General features: G+C 43.4%; 1 protein-coding gene across 1 annotated transcript in view; it reads right to left on the bottom strand.

Annotated features, from left to right (window-relative positions):
- Window positions 1–1,394: 1,394 nt before the first annotated feature.
- The window catches only part of LOC108650333 (uncharacterized), an 87,568-nt gene continuing 69,055 nt past the window's right edge, over window positions 1,395–19,907 (bottom strand). Inside the window, exons 3-4 of the mRNA XM_030387838.2 lie at window positions 17,478–17,516; window positions 1,395–1,816 (exon numbers count right to left, since the gene is read on the bottom strand). Of these exons, the coding sequence (XP_030243698.2) occupies window positions 1,395–1,816; window positions 17,478–17,516 (461 nt within the window). The remainder of the gene's footprint in view (window positions 1,817–17,477; window positions 17,517–19,907) is intronic.

Raw genomic sequence — 19,907 nt, 5'->3', positions numbered from 1 at the left:
GTATGTGCGTGTGGGTAAATATTTACAAGATTGCATCAGTCAAAGTTGAAATTCAATCAAATTAAGTAGTTAGTTCAACTGTTACATTCTCAGTGTGCTCTCCATTACAATGCTCGCTTATAATGAAACAACATGGCTCAGCAGCCACATACATCTTGGCCACAATTCACCACACCTTTGGCCAGGCGGTTTACTGCGTAATTTGTTCCTGCTTTCTTCCCGAAAGGAAACTCGCATTCTCCTCGAGCAGCTACTGAGAGTGTGTCCCACCCGCTCTGCTCTGCTCAACAAATTATGAGCTCTCACATTAATTTCACGTCGGGCGCCAAGTTTGCCAGCCGGAGAGAGGAAGGCCTGGGTTCGGGGCTGCGCAATGAGCACATTTTTGTGCTGTAATTAGAAGGCAGTCGCAAGTCAAGGAGAAGCTAGTGGCCAACTTGAGCATTGAGTGGAGCTGGCTGCAGATCGTTGGCGAAAGCGAGGGCGAGGGCGGGGGGATTGGCCACTTGAAATGCAAATTGCGTGCAAATTATGGAAAACTGCCAGCCAAGCAGGCAGGTGAGCAAGGTTTTTTGATTTGTTGTGCCAGCCGAGGTAGGAATTATGCAGCAGCGGAAATATTACTTAAGGCTCGAAGTTGTGTTTTTAATTGCTCTAGTTGCTTTCCAATTTACGATGCACCTCAGTAGAGTACAACGCGGCAAGTCCTAATCAAATTAAGTCAAAAGCTTAAAGCTTATTCTTTATATGGCGGAAGTACAAGCATTCGATGTGTCGAATTGAGCAGGCCAGCTCGACTCATAGACTATGCTATACTACTATCCTGATACCTAGCATTCAATATTGGATATCTCTTATCTACGACGATTGTAGGCGTTGTGGAATTAAAATAAATCGAAAATTATAATGAATCGGCTATTGGAACCTATTGAAAATGAGAAATTGTTTGTAAAAATATTTGTGATAGGCAGAAAGAGGCGTGGCAGGCCCTATAAATATAAATTGTTGATCAGGGGGCGAGCTGAGTCTATATAGCCATATCCCCTATGAACTTAGAGATATGAAAATTTAGATGTACGTAATACATAATAATATCATAGTTCTTCGATAACTCATCCCATTTCAATTTAGTCGATAATAATCGATAGTTGCAATACGGTTTATTAGGAGTAATCAGAGTGCTGATAGCTATTTAATGTGTAGATTCATAAAAATCAATTTGAGGTGATTTTATTATTATTATACTATCATTCTAGCATAAAGCTAATTTAACTCAGTTTAAATAATAACAAAGAGCGAATTTTTTCAAAAAATCCACCAATTTTTCATTAGAAAAAAATGAATGGAAATATATTTTCACTCTTGCAGCATTTTCATTTCCCATTTATTATCTGCTAAACACTTTTTATCCGCTTTAGAGATAAGTCTTCTTTCGGCAACTTACCGTTATTATGAGTTAGAAACGCGTTATCTGCCTCCGATGATGACGATCCCTGCTGCTCGTTGTTGGCGTTCGATGAGGATGACGAGTTGGAGAAGTCATATGGATGACTCAAGCTATTATTGCCGCTAACAGCAGCAGAGGCAGCCAGCGCCTTAAATAGGTGTGCTGTGCGTTGTTGTTGCTGTTGTTGTTGCTGCTGTTGTTGTTGCTGTTGTTGTGGATTGTAGGGATTGTTGTATATGTTGCGTGTGTCAGTCGCTGGCTGCAGCTGCTGCTGTTGCTGTTGCTGTTGCTGCTGTTGCACGCTGTACTGTTGCTGCTGAAGCGTGTTATTAGCACTCAAGCCGTTCACCGTAAAATGTCGTGATTTGCCTGAAATACGATATAGAGGGAGAGAGAAAATAGAGGGAGAGATTAGAAAAAGGTGCGTCAAAGCTGGCAGCATATTTATCTGTTCAAATATAAAAGCCATCTCTGTCGAAAAGTTCGAACAAAAAATTCAACTTTTTCGCCATGTCACGACAGTTTGAAGGTGCCGCCCCTTTCCAACCTCCCACAAACACGCTTAATTGCACGCATTGAAATATGTAAATGCCCAAAGAGGATGGAAGAGGGTGTAAGGGATTGCTAGTAGGTGCGAGGGGAGCGAGGCGAGCGAGGGGGTGTGGAGCTCCAATTAAACCATTTTCAGTGGCATGCAGGAGGTTTGAGGTTATGTTTTTGCTTCGTTTGCTTTGCCACCTATTGTTGCGTTTCACATATGAATTATGCATGGCAATAATAACAACAACACCAACAAAGCGCTCTCTGTATCTGTGTGTGTGTGTGTGGTTGTTGCTGTTTGCGGAAATGATGTTGACGCGGAAGCTGTAATAATGAAGCAGCAGCAGAGCTGCAAAATGTCGTCTAACGATGCGCCCCGCACACCCCCGCAATGTATGCTAACCCTTTCAATTTTCCAGCTCGGCCAAAAACTTTTGGTCCCCCTCTACCCATACCCTTGCCACTCCCCAAACCTATGGCCCTTGTCCCGCCGTTGCTGATGTTGTTGCTGTTTTTTGCTTCTTTTGCATATTAATTATGCATGTGTTGTTGGTGTGAAGGCATCAACACATTGTTTGAATTTTAAGCAACAAGCAGCAACACTCTGGGCCCACCTACAGCCCGCTTTCTTCGCGCTTGTCAGTGCTCAATTCATGCCCTGTAAAGCGAGGTAAATGCCACGAGGCGGGTATGATACCAAGACTAAACGGAAGCGATTGGCAGGCCAAACAGAGACTGAGCTTTTAGCTAAAGTCAATTTCATATACCCATTCAATCTATATTCTGGTTACAGGGTATCTCCAAGCCAGCACGAGCTGCTTCCACTGGTTAGATGATGTGGCGCCGCTATTCGGCAGCCAGCTGTATAAATATGAAGTGCGACAGATAACGAGCTAATAACTCAGTTAATTTCTGTGAGCCATTGTCCATGTGGACTGGGCAAAGAAATGCATGTCGACGAAAGCTGAAGGACAATGGCTCAAACAATGTCCGCTGCGATGTCCCTTTGCCGGCCAATTAGTCGACTAAGTACGTAATCACGTTAATTGCATCAATTTGAATATTATATATAAAAAGGCATTTCAAGCACTGCAGCTAATTTATGACCATCAAGTGTGTGTGTAATTAGCTTAAAATTTTCGGGGGTGTCATTAAATCCTGTGCGTGTGTGAAACTAAATTGTTCTATGGCTTTATTTAAATGGCCAATGGGAATTTGTGCGGTCAAGTGAATCGAGCAATCGATGACCCTTTCAAATGCGTGCTGGCCTCAACTAACGCCATACAATTAACAATTTTCAATCCATTATTAACTAGTGTATCTATGCATATATATTTTTCATGAGTATAAATCTATTTAAAAATCCGCTTGAATGTGAGACCAAACTTTTCTTTTGGGGCTGAAAGCTTGTTAATTGTTAATTGGCAGCATTTTAAGCATCGATTGTTAATTGCTAGGCTTCATTGCATTCGACTCGAAGTGAAAAGTTTCAAGTACTTTCGTCTGGCAAAAGTTTCCAGCGAAAAACAATAGAACAATGACAATACAAGCTTACGCTGGGAAAATATCCATATATATATATATATATATATATATATATATATATATATATATATATATATATATATATATATATATATATATATATAATAAAGAGCCCAATGCAATTAGCCTGTAAGTATTCAGAAAATCCTCAAGCTACTCCCGCACAATTCGTGGCTTTAGGTCTTTTAGTCAACCTGTTCGAAATGTCCTTTAAAGGGAAGCATACATATATAATGCTGAAATTTGTGGAAACTTCAATCCGCCCTCTTGGCTCTGTTTACTACGTCAATTCGAGGCTATTTTCGTATATTTTGCTTTTAACAAAATTTGCCAAATTTACACTTCACTAACATGCACACACACACACACGAACGCACACACTCACACTCACGCGCGATAACAACAAGCATTTGAAAGCATAACAATAGGCAAGTGTGATTCACTTTTGGTTTTGGCCGTCTGCTGGGGTTTCAGTCGGAAAGTCAAAAAATAAATAAGGCAACATTCAATGCAAATTGGACTATTTACGCAAATTTTATTGCCAAGCACTTTTCTATTTATTTCCTTGTTGTGTGCTGTTATTTTTCTTTTCTTTTCTTTTCTTTTCTGACTGCTGCTAGTTTGCCCAACCGCCACATGTGGCCGAGTACACATAAATACATATTTATATATATGTATGTGTGGGCCTGTGCTGTGTGGGCATCCTTGGAGCATACTTTATTTGCTTGACGCTGAGCTAGGAAATCGTTAGCCCCCAGCGACTAGTAAATCAGGCAATTTGAAATGCGTTTCCTCGACTCTCATTTTGTTTCTTTTTTGCTTTTATTTTATATTTTTTTGTTGTTGTCTTTGTTGATGTCGTCGCCGTTGTTGTTTTTGTCGCTAACCCTTAGCTAACCTTTTGGGGTTACTCGTGGCTCGTCTGCTGCAAAAATTATGCGATTTGATGTCATTATTTCGTCGCCAAACGGCGCGCGCCTCACTGGGCAATTGGCAGAGTTTTATGCTCGCATTTCGGGCCCGATTACCTCGACTGCGCGGCCTCCACATAAAAAGCGTTTGCCTAACAAAATGTGTTCTTTATTGACAGACTCAACGAGTTGAAGCGTGGCCTGAGGCTCTGTCAAAAAGCTTCATCCCGTTTCGGTGGGGGCTTACCAATAAATTTGTTCTAGTGAAAATTTATTGACATTGGTTTTTAAACCGCGACGCGTGTTGCCAAACGATTTTATGGCCTCTGATGTGTCGCCCGCGACATTGAGCCCCGACAGAACTGACCTTTAAACATACAAAATGCTTGGCATCAGAAAGTCGATATCGCAAATTGAGCACATCAAATGCTACCAAGGCATACAATGAAGCCAATAGGCATTTAATGGTGAGAATAGAAATGAGCTCGAAACATGTTCTATCAGCCTGAAGCCATTCAATCAGCTCAACTTTATACCCAGGACAGGAATAAATTCTGGTTACGATAGATATGCTTGTACTATACACATTATGTATATTATTATATGTTGATCAATAATGAAATATACTTATGCACTAGATGCTCGATGAATCATTAAGTTTTGCTGCGTATAGATAATATACATGGAACATTTATTATATATTGTGTAATTGTGTTTTCATAATAAATAGGGTAACAATATAATTAAACAGAGCATTCGGGGATATAAAGATTCAACTTCAATATACTGAGACTACTCTAGATTCTTTTTCTCACCAGCGGTAAATCTTTTACCCTATCAATGATCTTCTCAGATTCTCTTCTTATTAAACTTGTGATGTCATCCTGATGAGATTGAGATCGAATAAGCTTTTTATGCAACTTTACATCGTTTATTTTATATTCAAAGCAAATAAATAAAATCAGTCGAGAAAGAAACCTAAGAAAATAATCAAAAAATTTTAAATAGAGTCATATGGGTGTAATCAATCTTCTGAAGAAACAAAACGATCAATTGGTGATTATTTTACTGAAGTAATTTTTAAAATGAGCAAATGGAAATTAAGTTGGATTAATATTAACCGATTAAAAGCAAATAAATTTGTTTTTTAAATTTTTTTTTAGCTTCATTTGAGCTGTGCCGCCTTTTCTATAATGCTCTTTGGTATATATTCTGGAAAATGGAAAAATCTAGTCTAATAAATAATAATAATTATTTTAATAATAAACAATTAAATATGTCGTCACATTTCCGATATGATTGTATGTCGAAAAATGCTCTAACGAGAAGCGCTTTTGTACTTTTGTTTTTGCATGTTAGCATACAAACGCTTAAATTGAATTTGATTTTTTTCCAAAATTATTGCGATTTGAGTTCTTATTTTTTTGGAAGTATGTAAGGCAGATGTTTTCTAAAACTAAACATATGATCATTTCGTGGGAATGCGGAGATATGATAGAATGATCCCATTACATATCTTTCACAGTTCGTTTATAATGAAAAACAAGTAAAAAGACTCTAGTTGACACTGCGTAATCATATGGTGAAAATGTATATACAAGTGTTTGAAATACGTTTTTTACAAATTTAGGGCGAACGGGGTGTGGTATCCAAAATCTGTAAATTACAAAATGTTTGTATTCATTATATGCATATACACAGTAAATCTGAAGTCTCCAGGTCTAATTGTATTCAAATGAGACTGGGTCAGAGTATAAAAATTACCAAATTAAATGACATCTGCATTGTCAATATGTGAAACACATTAACATACGGCACTTTGTGATCTATGCAATTTGGCATAATCTTATATTTCACCCGTTTCAGTGATTTGAATGCCCATATTTCGTAGCATATGCTAAAAAAAAAAAAAAAAAAAGAGAGAGAGAGAGAGAGAGAGAGAGAGAGAAATGCAGTAACAATATACCCCGTAGGGCTCGATACCCACAGAAGCCACCGCTGATACACCAACAGCAGGAGCAGGCCGACATAATGAGTTACTTATGACACAAAGGAGACCGCGGATGTGCTGCAGAAGGACACTGTCAATGCTTATCGGCGCGTTATCTGCTTCTGGTCCTGCTGCTGCCTCTGAGGGCGTTGCATGTGCTCTGCAAACCGCGAAATGGAATCGAATCCATAGATCAAGCGCGCAGCGAGAGCAACAAAAAAAAAACCAGAAATGAGAGCAGAAGAACCGAGTGAATCAACTTGCATTGATAAATTAAAAGCAGCGCCCAAATGTTTGCCATTGCTTTGACATGTTTGACAACAATGCGACCGAGGCACGACAACTGTGCGGGGGTTGGGAGTGTAGGACGTGGAAAGCCGACAGCGGAAGGCCGAAAGAGGGAAGTGGAAAGTGAAAAGCGGAGCGCGACTTAAGCCGCTGACAAATGCGATTGCCTATTGAAATTGAAAAACCAGAACGAAACATAACACAACCCTTGACGGTTGGCTCGGTTGCCTCAGCCCGCACGGCATTTGCATTGATTTCAATTAATTTGCTTGTTGTTCTATCGCCGGCCGCTGTCCCCGGGCTGAAGTGGTCCGTGTTTAGTTCTGTTGTGTTCTCTTGTGTTGTGTTGGGTTTGCGTGATTGTAATTGATATTTGGCTTGGGCTGCCTCTAACTTTGATTTTGTGCTGGGCTCTGCGTTCTGGGTGCTTGGCTTGAGTCAAGTGCTGCGCCCAGAGATGGCCCCGCGTCCTGTCTGGGGAATTATGTAAATGCCAGCGTGCATTAGAGAGACGCGACAGACTTTGGCAAGTTGTGGCTCGACTCTCGACTCACCTCTAAGCCAGTCACACTTTGCATTCGTCGCATTCTATAGAATTATTCAGCCCGCTAACAGCGTTCAGCTGTGCGAATTTCTGTCCAGAGGGTGACAACAACCAACTGTCATTGGCAGCCTCAGTGCCGGAGTGCCCAAATGCCGGAGTGCTTAGATGCGAGTGCTAGATACAGATGCGCAAGGTGTTGGTCGGGCAATCCTCTTTGTCTTTTCAAGTTCTGCCTTTGCGGATTTGTTTGGTTGCGTCAACAGCGCAGCTCGCTTTTAGTTTTGTGAATTTCAAATGCAAGAACATCTGTTCAAGTATCCCAATGCTAATGCGTTTTATGCGAATTTCACGCTCAGCAGCTCCCTCTCGCCAGCTTGGAGTACACGAGCACCAAGACACAGCGATTAGAAGGCGCTTTAAACGAGTCCTGACTGACAATTACAGGGGAGCAGCAGCAGCAAGCTCTTCAATTATTACCAAAAATATATATATTCCGGCTTTGCCTGAAAATGTTTTGCGCAATTTCCAATGCTAATGACGACATTTGCCAGCCCCTGAGAACGGCAATGGCTTGGCTCGTGCGCGGGGCGACATTTGACATATTCAACTCATTGAACCAAAATTGAAGGATGCCCGACAACACAGGCAGCCAGAGATCGCCGGCTGCGAGTGCGGATGTGTTTGCCAGGCTAATAATAAACACCCGACAAAAAACTGAGCTCAAAAGCAAATGCTGAATGAGTGCGAGAACAATGGCCACAAAGGCAACAGGCAACAGGATCAAAAATCAGTAACAAGGACAAGAAACGTCGCAGGGTTCATTAAAACTACGTCGCGACCATTCGCAATGACCGGGGTGCTCAAACTACCCCTGGCTGGGCAGATCAAAGCGACTGCAACTGCCATTACCGAATTTTTTATGCAGCAGCAGCAGCAGCAGCAGCCAGCAAAAGGAAAACTTATTACAAAGTTGACATTGTGTCAAACACGAAATAACGAGCCAAAGGCGAGACGCACACACGTACACAAAGAGGGCCGTGGGACGAGGGACGAGTGGCAAAGGATGAGAGACGAGGGACATTGGCACACCTTTTTCTGAATCCCGTCGAGCGGCGTGCGGTTCGCAGTCGCAATTATTGCGTTTGAATTGTCAACACCCCGAATGTGCCGCGTCTGTGGTCAGAATCGAAGCGCTGCAGGCGATGCCCCGTTCCCACCCCCTGCCATTTCCATTGCCATTGCCATTCCGTCCCTCAATCGAGAGTCTCTGGTAATCATTGCTCGCATGTGTTTAACGCGTCGGGCGTTGATTGTAACAATAACGTTGCCCATAGCGCAGATTTACGCCTCTAACGAGACTGAGTGAGCCCGATGGCTGATGATGATGTCGTCAGGGAACGGTGAGCGGTGAACGGTGAACGGTGAACGTTGAACGGGGCTGCCCACTGGACAGTCGTAGAGCTTCGTGTATCGCAGCGCCAGCCCCAGCCCCAGGGGCCAACCGTTGCCATTTATGTGCTGGAGTCGCGCTGATGGCTCAATGGAGATGTGATAAATGTGTCATTATTTTTAACAATTTCTGCATGTTTGTGTGTGGCTCTTAGCACCTTCTGTGATTTATGACTGCCGCTCCGGGCAATCGCCGATGGGCTTCGATGATAGCTGGGGCATAGAACTAAATGGCCACATGCAAAACAAACCTCTCATAGATAGACTCATTAATGAGTCACTAGCAAGAGCCAATTAGTCCACTCCAGTCCTCTCCAGTGAGCTCGCTGCGAGTCGAGGCACTTCATCATAGTTCGAGCTGCCGTCGCAAATGAAGAAAGACTTCGATGATATCTGGCAGGCAGCCAATAAATCAGACTTATTGGTTTTCAAAACAGATTTGCAGCGGAAAATAGCAAGCCACAATACGGGCAAAATGAAATGAGTCCGCTCTTATTGTATTTTTTGCGCTTTCGCCATGGGCAACGCATCTCCATGGCGTTGCTGGAGTGCTCCTTGGACCATATGGCTCGATTCGAGCACTCGAACTATTGGCGTGCCTGGCTAAATCCATCAGTATTGCGGCAGGCCGGCCGGCATCATGCCTGTCGCATTGATGACACAAAGCGTGAAAGGATTAAGCGCGGCCCGGAACAATAAAAGTTCATCATGGCCGACGATGATGCCCGGCCAGCCACAGGCTCCGGCAATTTGTCGCTCGTTTAGTTGAGTTGTGCGACAAAAATAGAATAAATGGCACAGATAATGAAAAAATGGGCAGCTGGAGTCTGCAGTGCAAATCGTTGTCGAGGACTGCGACCACGGCCACGACCAGGAACAGGACCACAGCCACGAGCCTGGCCACATCCTCCCTGTGGCACGACCCGGGCTAACCCAACCCAGCCTGGCCGCTGGGCAGCTCCTGGTAATCCGACGATTAATTAAAAACGCTGTCTTTGCTGTAAAGGGCTTAAAATTGAAATTGATTGCAGAGCAGAGGGCACAGATCGTCTGGCCCATGCAAAGTTTGTGCAATTTGAGCAAAGTTGTTTATGCTAAGTATCGTTAATATAAACAACGATGTTCATGTGCGGTGCCTCCGGCGAAAACAATCACATTTATTACCGACGCAACTCTCCAGGGAGCGGAAATCATCAGCGTGCGCAGAGACAGGCCCGTTCAACACCTGAAGGAAAGTCGCTTAACAAGCTCTTGACTCCCCAGGGTCATATGCCAGAAATGAGCTACAGAAATAAAAGTAAAGCGCCCCAAAAGTTCATAGCGAAACAAAGCGCAGCAACCGAAGATCGTGAAAATTCATTTAGGCAAAGTTTGCAAGACTAAAAAGTTACGAACCTTCTTCCCATTCCATGGAAAATATAGAAAGCAAATTTACGTTTTTATTCCTAATGAGCTTTTTCCATTTGCAGCCCCTCCTCGCTAGCCCCCTGCCTCCCTCAACACCAACAGTGCCTGAATGGCCTTTGATTCCATTGGACTTTGGCTCGTTTGTTCCTTCCATTTAGCGAGACGGCTTTTAGTCTAATTTTGCGTACCGCTGATTAGCCGCATAAATATTGATGTTGCGGCATCGAATGAACTACACATGAGAGTGGGTCTCTACCCATCTACTACATCTCTGTAGTCCAGCATGCAAATGCTAGGAACATAAAAAACTGTATACGGTTTCCAACACAAATAGATGCGTGAGGGTGCTCGGGAAACGAGAGCTTCAACCCCCGGCAGCCGAGAATGAAAAGCCACGTCAGCTTCTCATATCAATTAGTTACAAGCGAGTTCACTTGATTCATTAGCGTGATAATTACAAACAGCCGACGGACAATCACGACGACAAGGATGCTGTGCTACGGAGAACAAAGTTTCCCACGCAGAAGGCTCGAGGGACAAGTACAGCCAAGGCTCACGATGATGTCCAAAAAATAATGTCAACAATTTAGACGCTGGCCGGCGAAAGTGCACGGTTAAAGATTAAAGTCAGAAGCCAAACGAAAGTGGAAGTGGAGATGGAAGTATAAATGGAAATGGAAATGGAAATAGTATATAGCTGCAAAAGGGACGAGCAGAGATGTAGATGCGGAAGATAAAGTCAAAGCTGACTGCTGCGACAACAAATTGCTGCCCAACGAACCGTGAAACTCAATTCTCGGCCAGGTAGCGCAGCGGAGCAGAGCGCACTTCTAAAAAAATGTGGAAGGGACTAGAACAATCAGCCGGAATTGCAATGGATATGCCAACGAGCCCTGCTCCGCATTTAATTGGACTAAAAAGCCGAAAGAGCCACTGATGCACCTTTAAAGCCCAAAACCTGACTGAGTCGTTCACAATGGGATTTCCGACCAGTGTCTGTTGCCAAGACAATTGATTTCAGCGGCTTAGCCCCTCCCCCATTCGCAAAGATACATGGAATTCGCACGACTCGCATGAGTCGTGTAAAACTGCAAATGTCGAGGCAAGATCCGGGCTATGCAGAAATCAACCCGAAGTCGAGTGCTTCTAATAATTTACTTGTATTTGCGCTTTGTGTGCGCTAATTGCAGTTTGTCTGTTTAATAAGTTTGCGAACAGATTTGTTGACTTGTTTGCCTTGGGGGCTGCGGTGAGCTTAATTGAAGTTTATTATTTGACTGCGGGATCATCGCTCGATTCCCCCGGATTCCTCTGATCTGACTGACCCACTGACACCAGGCATCAAGTTTCGATTTGCATTTGGCTAAAGTGAAATACAATTATCTCGTGACAATTTGTCCTGCAGCTAAGCAATTAGGTGCAATGCCCAATTCCAATCCACTGGCGCTCAATGTTTAATTTCCTTTCAATTTATGCTGCAAATCGAGTCGACATCGGGTCGATGCCAAAGAGCCTGGGCATCCAAAGCCGAAGGCATCAACTGAAAGCCAATTTGCCAGTATGATTATGAAGAGCTATTGATAGAAGATGCCAGCAAAGAGGGAACGAAAGCGCAAACAAATTCGCTTGAAGTGCTCACTGGAACTGGAACTGGAGCTGGAGCTGGTGCTGGAGCTGGAGCTGGAACTGCAGCTGGAACTGAGGAGAAGATGAAGTGTCAGCGGCATCGCTGACTGCTGTCAACTCAAGTGGCAGACGCATATCAATGGACGACAGCAAACAGCAAAAAGTGGAGAGCGAAAAATTTTACTTCAAGTGTCAATCAGTGACAAGACTCACACACACACACACACAGACAGAGTAAACACACACGTACCCACATGTGAGGCAGACGACTGGAAGCTAATCGATTTATGTTGTAATATTCAAAAAGTTTCCCATAAGGACGACGACGAGGAAGACGACGAAGAAGAGGACGAGGACAGCCGGCAGCGACCTAATCCAGTGGCACTCCCCCGTGTCCCATCGTTGCTATAATTTTTCCCCAGCCAACGCGACGAGGCTGCTGAGGCCACGGCCACGTGTTTGACTCTGATTTGAAGCACCCTGTCACTGGGTATATAGGGCCCATAAACGAATCCAGAGCGTTCGACCCACGGGCCAAGCGCCAAGGGACATGTGTCTGCATGTGTGTGGGTGTGTCTCCATGCATGTGTGCGTGTGTGTGTCAGTGTTGATTCTGCTGTCGGTGTCGCTGTCTGTTTATCTGCCTTCGTTTGTCGCATTAAAATTGAATAAAAAATCAATCTCAATTCTAGCATAATTTGATTCCTGGCTTCGATTATGGGTAGATGGGAAAGTGGGCTTAAGTGTGCGGGAAGGCATCCATACGCTTTGAACTGACGGCAAATGCAAAAAGTAAATAAATATTTAAATCATAATTTGTGTACTCGTCGAAATCTGATGAAATGATTAGGGCGCCAGCGCCCTGACATTCTACAAATCTAAAATAGAGCTATTATTCCTATTCAACTGAATGCTCGAGCTCACATTGACCTTTCGCATTCAAAGAGTTGGAAATAAGTTACGCTAATAGCTAGAGGAGAGGGGGAACTCAAAAGTGTTACGAAAACTCTCCAATTGTATTGCGTTATGAGTAGATATATTCTAAAGATATATTGTAAAGGTATATCAGATGAATTTCAATTATTTCTTTTCTGTTCAGATGTCAATTGTAATTCGATAATTTCGTTTTCTTTCTACTTTTCCATATTTATTTCCCTATTACCCTATTTCCCTTTTGCTTTGACCGTATTGCATAAATTTTAATGAAAACTTTTTGAAAATATTTAGATGTTTCTCATTCTTTATGTGACCTTTCATTATACCTAACAAAAATAAAAGATTTGTTCATAGAGGAAAACTGTCACCAAGTGGGGTCTAGCCGCAGTCCCTTATTACCGATGACTCCTCCTTTTCCGCTTAAGGTAAATTTAAGGGATGGTAGAACTAACTCCAGCTGAGGCCCTTTTGTTTTCTTCTGATTCCGCATCTGCCTAAGCCCAAGTCGCATAACTCGATACCATTAGTGTCAATATATTTACTTAGATAGACGTGCAACGCCGGGCTCCTCATTTTTATTTGTAGTCTTAACAAAAGATGCAACTTTTTAGATGCCTCGCTTTAAGATTCAGCTCGCTGCACGGACGAATATCCCACTGGAGCTTAGCACCAAATTCACTTCTCGAGGAGAGTCCGCCAAAGTTTTTATCCGCAGAGCTTATCCACATGTGAGGAGAAGACAAATTGAACTGCGCCAGCGAAAGACACTCTTCGACTGCGTTTATTCCAATGCATTTAATAAAGTGTTTATTTCTGTTGCAACAAATTTGCCAGCTCAATGCAGCGCGTAGAAAAAACTAGACGACGAAAACAATCTGAGCTGAAACCTGAGCACGACACAAAGGAAAATTGCTTTTCCGCTACGCACACTCATATACACATATACACGGGGAAAATACCTAGCACGCTTCGTGGCGGCGGAAATATGTGGCCAACGCATCAGCAACCACACCCCCAGCCCAGCCCCCGACCTCGCCCTCGCAGTAGGAAGACAGATTGGAGCTCCGGCTATATGGCCCATCGAAGTTCGCCTGATGACGTACATCGAGGGAGGCGTGTTGGCTGGGCGTGTGGCTGCATGCACTGCCAGACTCTGGGAGCAAGCATAGTTTCATTTCAACTCACTTTTACATTTTACTTTTGTTTTCTATTTGTCTTTCGCTTCGGGTAGTCGGAGCTAGAGTTGGGGCTGGACACGCTTGGTATTCGGCTTGAGTGGCACATTATTTGATGATGCTTTTCGCGATTTTTTCGCACTCCAGTGGCTGATTTTTATTAGTTGAATTCTTTACGATTCCGCCTGCAAAAGTTTCTACAGTTTCTTGCTTCCACATTTTCTTTGGCTTTGGCTTTGGCTTTTCCCGCGTTCAATGCCGCCGCACGTTCTGTTACTTTTTGTTCGCCAAAACTTTTCCTTCCGTGGCTGGGCAAACAAAGATTTTGAAATATGGTAGCAAAAGTATGTGTTAGATGGCACAAACGATTCCCCGACTGCCCGCCCGTCCCCTCACTGGATCATTCTGGCATCGAGCTCACAGGGGGATAGCTAGAAGAATAATCCATTTCTATTTGATTGCAAGAGGGAATGTGCTTCGGTTATTGCTCGCTCGATATTCAGATAATATCGCTTCTTGCCTATCGCGTAATTGTCAAGCCGAAGCAAAAACTTTCACTGGCCAGGTGGGTGCGTCACCCTCTGAAGAGACGCCAAAACAAATACACGGAAATGAAAGTTAATTTGAATACATTACCAATTCTAATTACGATTTTTCAAGTGCAATAAAGCGGCGGAGCAGGAGCACGAGCAGGAGGAGGACGGCGAAAAAGACAAACACAATGACGATGGGATGAATAAAATAATATTGGCTGGACCCACCGAATCGTAGGGACACCCAGCCAGGGTGTCGTTGAGAAAACCACGAAGCGTTCAAATTGTAATTCCAAAAAGCGAATAGACAACAAGCTGCAGACGGACCGACGCGACGGACAATGGGAATCGGAATGGAAGCAGGAAATGGGATGTTGGCTGACCGAAAGATTAGCTCAAATGTGCCAAGAAACAGATGGGCAAGCAGCGCAGCTTTCACAGCCAGTGACAGCACAGGAAAATGGCGAAATGGCAGCAGCAACCGCGAGCCATGAGCCACGAGCCACGAGTCAAATTTGAATAATTTCTTTCGCTTCTCTTTTGCCGCAGCATCTGCACAAGTGGCAAATGCATTAAGGAACGGGACGAGCCAAACTTGTAGGGATTCGCATTTCATTTTATTAAAAATTCAAATACTCTGCTTATCGCTTCAGATGCCAGCTTAAGCCACCTGCAAGCAACACCAGGCGCCGCACACACCCCAATTGACTTTTACTCACCATCCCCCATCCCATACCTCCGATTCAGAGCAACTTTCGCTATTCGGAGCTCGCTTATTATGCAGCATTTTTTCTCCCCACTTTTTCTATCCACGACCAAGGTCTGGCTGCCTTCTCATATGCCTCCTGCCACGGCAAAAAATTATAAATGAAAATTAAGTAAATATTATAATATATATGTACGTTGCCACCTGGCTGGGACTGCGCCTGCGGCTGGAGCTGGGACTGGAGCTGGGTCAGCTTTCCCACAAGTTGGTGGCATCGAATCCATTTGGGCGCAGCCTTGGCAAATAAATGATAAGCATTACATTTGATATTCATTATTTGATAACGTGTAATAAGAAATAAAAATAAAACGCCAGCGGAAATGAAAATGTTACCGAACAGAAGCTAGACACCGACTCAAGCCAGCCAAACAGGCGGACAGATAGGCAGCCAGGTCTAAGGTCCTGGAACATGGTGCAGGATTAAATGTTTGCCTAAGTGAAATATGTTAAATGCTATGATATGTGCGGCAGGCAGTGCTGCAGCTCGCATGGCCCCGTCTACGTTTGATTTATGAGATTAAAGTGATGTAGGCGAGAATGGGACATGAGATGCCGTGGAATAATTTGCAAGACTGGCGAGTGGCCGGAGTCTCGGCTGTGGCACCGGAATAATTACGATGCCAAAGCAGTTTTTATGGCCCGTTTTTTGCGAGTGCATTGACACGGCCATTCATCACATTAGTGGAAGAGCCAATTCGCTTGAAAGCCCCGGTCAGACGCTAATGTCAAGTCCGTCCACTGGGAACAGGCAGGCATGAGATAAACTCTCGTCTAATGGCATTAGAGATGACCTCAAAGGAATGTAAAAGTCCTTTAAAAGAGTAGGCAAAAAAATGGAGGCTCCAAATCACAGCTAGTGTTTGCAAACAAAATTCCTCAATTGATTATTGAATCATATGATTTATTTTAATTAATCCACGTTAAATGTCGATTGTTCATTAATCAAATTAAATTATTTATTTTTTTTTTTTTCTATTATAGTTTTATTGCAGCTTTTGTTGTTAACTATATAGCGCATTTATAGGAAATTAAATTATGTATAGTTTTTTCATTTATATGTTTTATTGTACACAATACTTGGAGAAATCGAAAAATTACTCACAAGTATTAACCATGCCACAACCCATTTCATTAAAATTATATAGAATAGAAGCAAAGTATCATATGGTTTATCCTGTCATCACTAATCACAATATAAGTGAGAGTTTCGTTTAAAGGCTTGTTGAGCAAAAACTCTTAGCTTGCAAGTATTTAGCTCAGTGCTAGAGCTGCTTAAGACAGAGATCGTGAGCTATGCAATGCCACGAAGTCGGCAATTACAGATCCAGGGAATTCAACATCGCACTTAAGCTTGATTGGATTGAGGTGGGGTCTTCAGCAGCTCAAAGCGAGAGGAAGCAAAGCTTTTGGTGTAAATTGTGTCGACACACGCACAGCGGAATCGGTGAGAACTCTTCACTTAAAGGCCACAGGTACAGCACGGCGAGGGGGACTCGTGTGTGCGCGGAGCGTGAAATTATGAGCCCTTTAACAGCAACAGCAGCAGCTGCAGGCGTGGCAGGAGCAGCAGCAACAGCAGCCGCCGTGGGTAACGAGCACCTCAACGACAAGCTTAAGCTGCTTAAAAGGAGCCACCGGCAAGGGTAGCCAGCAATGTGGGAAGGTGGAAAGCGAAAGTGTCAAGGATGCGGCTGCCGTTTCATAGTCAAATTAAATTGCTCACTAAAACAGCGAGATGTGAAGTCGACGCTAAAGTAAAAGGATAATGTGAGCATAAAAACATTTTTAATGAAATCGAGACGACTTCCAACTGGGACAAACACGCAGTCTGAAGACTGAAGACTGCTGTCGGAGTCAGCGTCTAAAAATGTAACAAGTGAGTTTTAAATTAAACGCCGACTGCTCTCTGCGGAGCTGGGTCCGGGAACGGAAGGCTGGGGCCTCAACTCTTGAACTGAGGTGTGGCCAGATGTAGCTCCACTGTTTTGTTTGCCAGTGTAATTTCTTTCGGCTGCACATTATTTTCATATCCCGCTTAAAATTTTAATTAATTTTCAGCTTGATTGCGTTTTAAAGAGGCTGCTGGCTTCTTCGCCTCTCCATCTGCTCATTGTGAGCGGGCTCCGGGTCCTGGGAATTTATAGTTATTGTGGTTGAGTGTGTGGGTTTCGCCTGGGTTACTGCGGCGCCGTTTGACTTTGTGTCGAGCAACAAATTTTGGTTTGCAATTATTTCGACAATTTGGACTTAAGTGGGGCCTTAATAAATTTATAATTTCCATTGGTCCAGCCAAATAAAATGAGGACCTCCGCCCTCTTACCTTTAGTGGTGTGCCTGTCCAAATTAGGATCCTTCAGGCCTGAAATAAGACGAAACAGAAAGTTCCATCAGCACACAGTCTCTATAATTGACTTTTTCTAAAAAGAGGTGCGGATGAGTGCCCATTGGAAATATACCAGTTATCTTCATATCGCTATTAAGAATTTTCCTATCTCTTCGCTTGAAAAGCGAAGCTCTAGCTTAACGACTTGAAATTTCAACCTCTAGCTGGATTTTGTGTCTTTTTAATTTTCCATGGATTTCCACTGTTCTTTAAAATATGGCTTCAGATTCGTTGTTCCTCTTGCTCACTCTAACACCGGCGGGGTTAAAGGAAAGCCATCTCATGCGATTGTTCGTTCTATATGTAAAGCTGCAAAAGCCTTGTCGAGTGGTGTGACACCCTGGTTGCATAATCTCAACTGGGTGGCAACACCAAGAAACAGAGTTTGACAAGCACATGCCTCGCCGCTGCTTAAATGAAATTTAACTAATCACAATGCTTAAAAGTTTTCAAGGCCTATATTCTCAACTCAGTTTATAATGTTAATACTCTATTATTTATATATTATATATGTATAACTTGAGTCCCCTTATAACGACACTCAACAGACCATCGTTATACCCGGAAGCCGCTATAACCGTATAAGTCGTATAAGTTTGTCTGGGGACCAGAATTTTCGTCGCTATAACCGACGCTATAAGCGGAGTCGTTATAAGCGGATTTTACATATAGATAGACTATTATTAATTTAAGCTACATATAAACCGAGCTATATATAAACCGAGTATCGCCCCGAGTACGTTCTACGGATTTTACTTGCTTTAGAGCGTTATTTAATCGTCGTCTACTTGGTGCAATGGCAGTCATTTATCTCTGTCAGTACGTAGAGACTTATGTGGGAAACTCGGGCCACGGGTCGACACATTAGTCGAGGACCCAAACTGGGGGCAAGACATGGACGCATTGCTATTGCCCACAAATGTTAATCTTAATTAATTGCTGCTAATTACATACTACAAAATGACAAGACGAACATGTCTCTGCATCTGGCGTTCAAGGTGCGCCAACAAAGCGGAGGTCGGTAGCATTTTGAGAACATTGCGGACAAACAGTTCGTGAGAACGACGCATATCGAGGGTGCTGCATCTAAGAGCTGATCTATGAATTCGCCAAGTCGTGGAATACATGTTATTCAAAGAGAGACGAACAAAAATAAAAAAAAAACCATAGATGCAGGGAGAGGGGGCGACGCAGTAATATGGGCGACGGAGTCCAGGTCGAGTCGCGTGTTTGTGCAACTTCTAATTAATTTTTCGCAAAATTCTACGCCCTGGCGGAAATGAACTTAAACTTTAAGTGCAGCGGAAGTGGAAAGTCGCTGCCAGAGTTGCATTTGCTGCAGTTGTTTCGTTTCGAGTTTCCGCCCGACCCAGTCACGGTTTTGGCAGAAGGCGCGGGGTTTCGCTCTGTGCTTGTCGACTTTCTCGGTTAGGCCTGCCCGATGAATGCAGAAAAACGAAAAACAAGACGAAATCAAAAAGAGGAAGTAGGCGTCAAACATTATGAAAGCCACAGTTGGGCAACAGAGCCTATGGGGATAGTCGTCTACTCGAGGATTGTGTTCGCCCTTAAGGGGGTGTGGTATTGCATAGCACATCCAAATTTATATCTTTAATTCGTTTATGCCATTAGTAATAGACCTTATGGCGCACCACTTGAAGGCAGCTTTTGAGTTTGCGGTTTCATTTTAATTTAATTCGACGTTTAATTAATTCCCAGTTATCGCCACAGAGCAGTCAACAGCCTTCTGTGGAATTCGCTGCCACAGCTCTAATGGCGTCTAGCCGGTCAAAGAAAATTGCACCAATGAAAGGTCTTCCACATACCGCAGACATGTCGCGGCGAGAACTTCAGCTTAGCACATAAACGGGACGATTAGCAGGACGAGGACGAGATAATACGGTCTGCGTTTCGGTCTGACTCTGTCTATCTGGCATTTTTTCGACAGTGGAGACTAAAGCACCACTGACTGGGGCTATCGGAGCTAGAGCTTTAAGAATTACTTGGTTCAAGTCACCCCGACTATTTAGCTTCGATCGTAAACTATTGAAATTAATCTCAGCTGTTTATCTGACAGGCATTCATAAAGTTTTATTTGCGAGAGCTGGGGAGCAGCACCCCATCCAAGCTCCCCCCATAAAGTGCCCATTAAAATCGTCGCCGACTTCAGTTTATATTGGTCCACAACTTCGCCCATCTCCAAGCCAGTCGCTTGTACACAACAAATCGCGCATAATTATGGCAGAGACGTCATCAAATTTGATGTTTACATCCTATATACTATCTCTGATTTGAGCAGGGGCTCTGCGAGCAGCCATCTAGCTGGGGTTAAGCTGCCTCTATAGGCAGTTGGGTAAATTATCACGT

The sequence above is a fragment of the Drosophila navojoa genome, chromosome 4 (assembly GCF_054131105.1).
Source record: "Drosophila navojoa isolate 15081-1374.11 chromosome 4, UAZ_NAV_1.0, whole genome shotgun sequence".
Lineage (NCBI taxonomy): Eukaryota > Metazoa > Arthropoda > Insecta > Diptera > Drosophilidae > Drosophila > Drosophila navojoa.
Note: the sequence above shows the minus strand (reverse complement) of the source record. Positions and strands in the feature narration are given on the sequence as shown.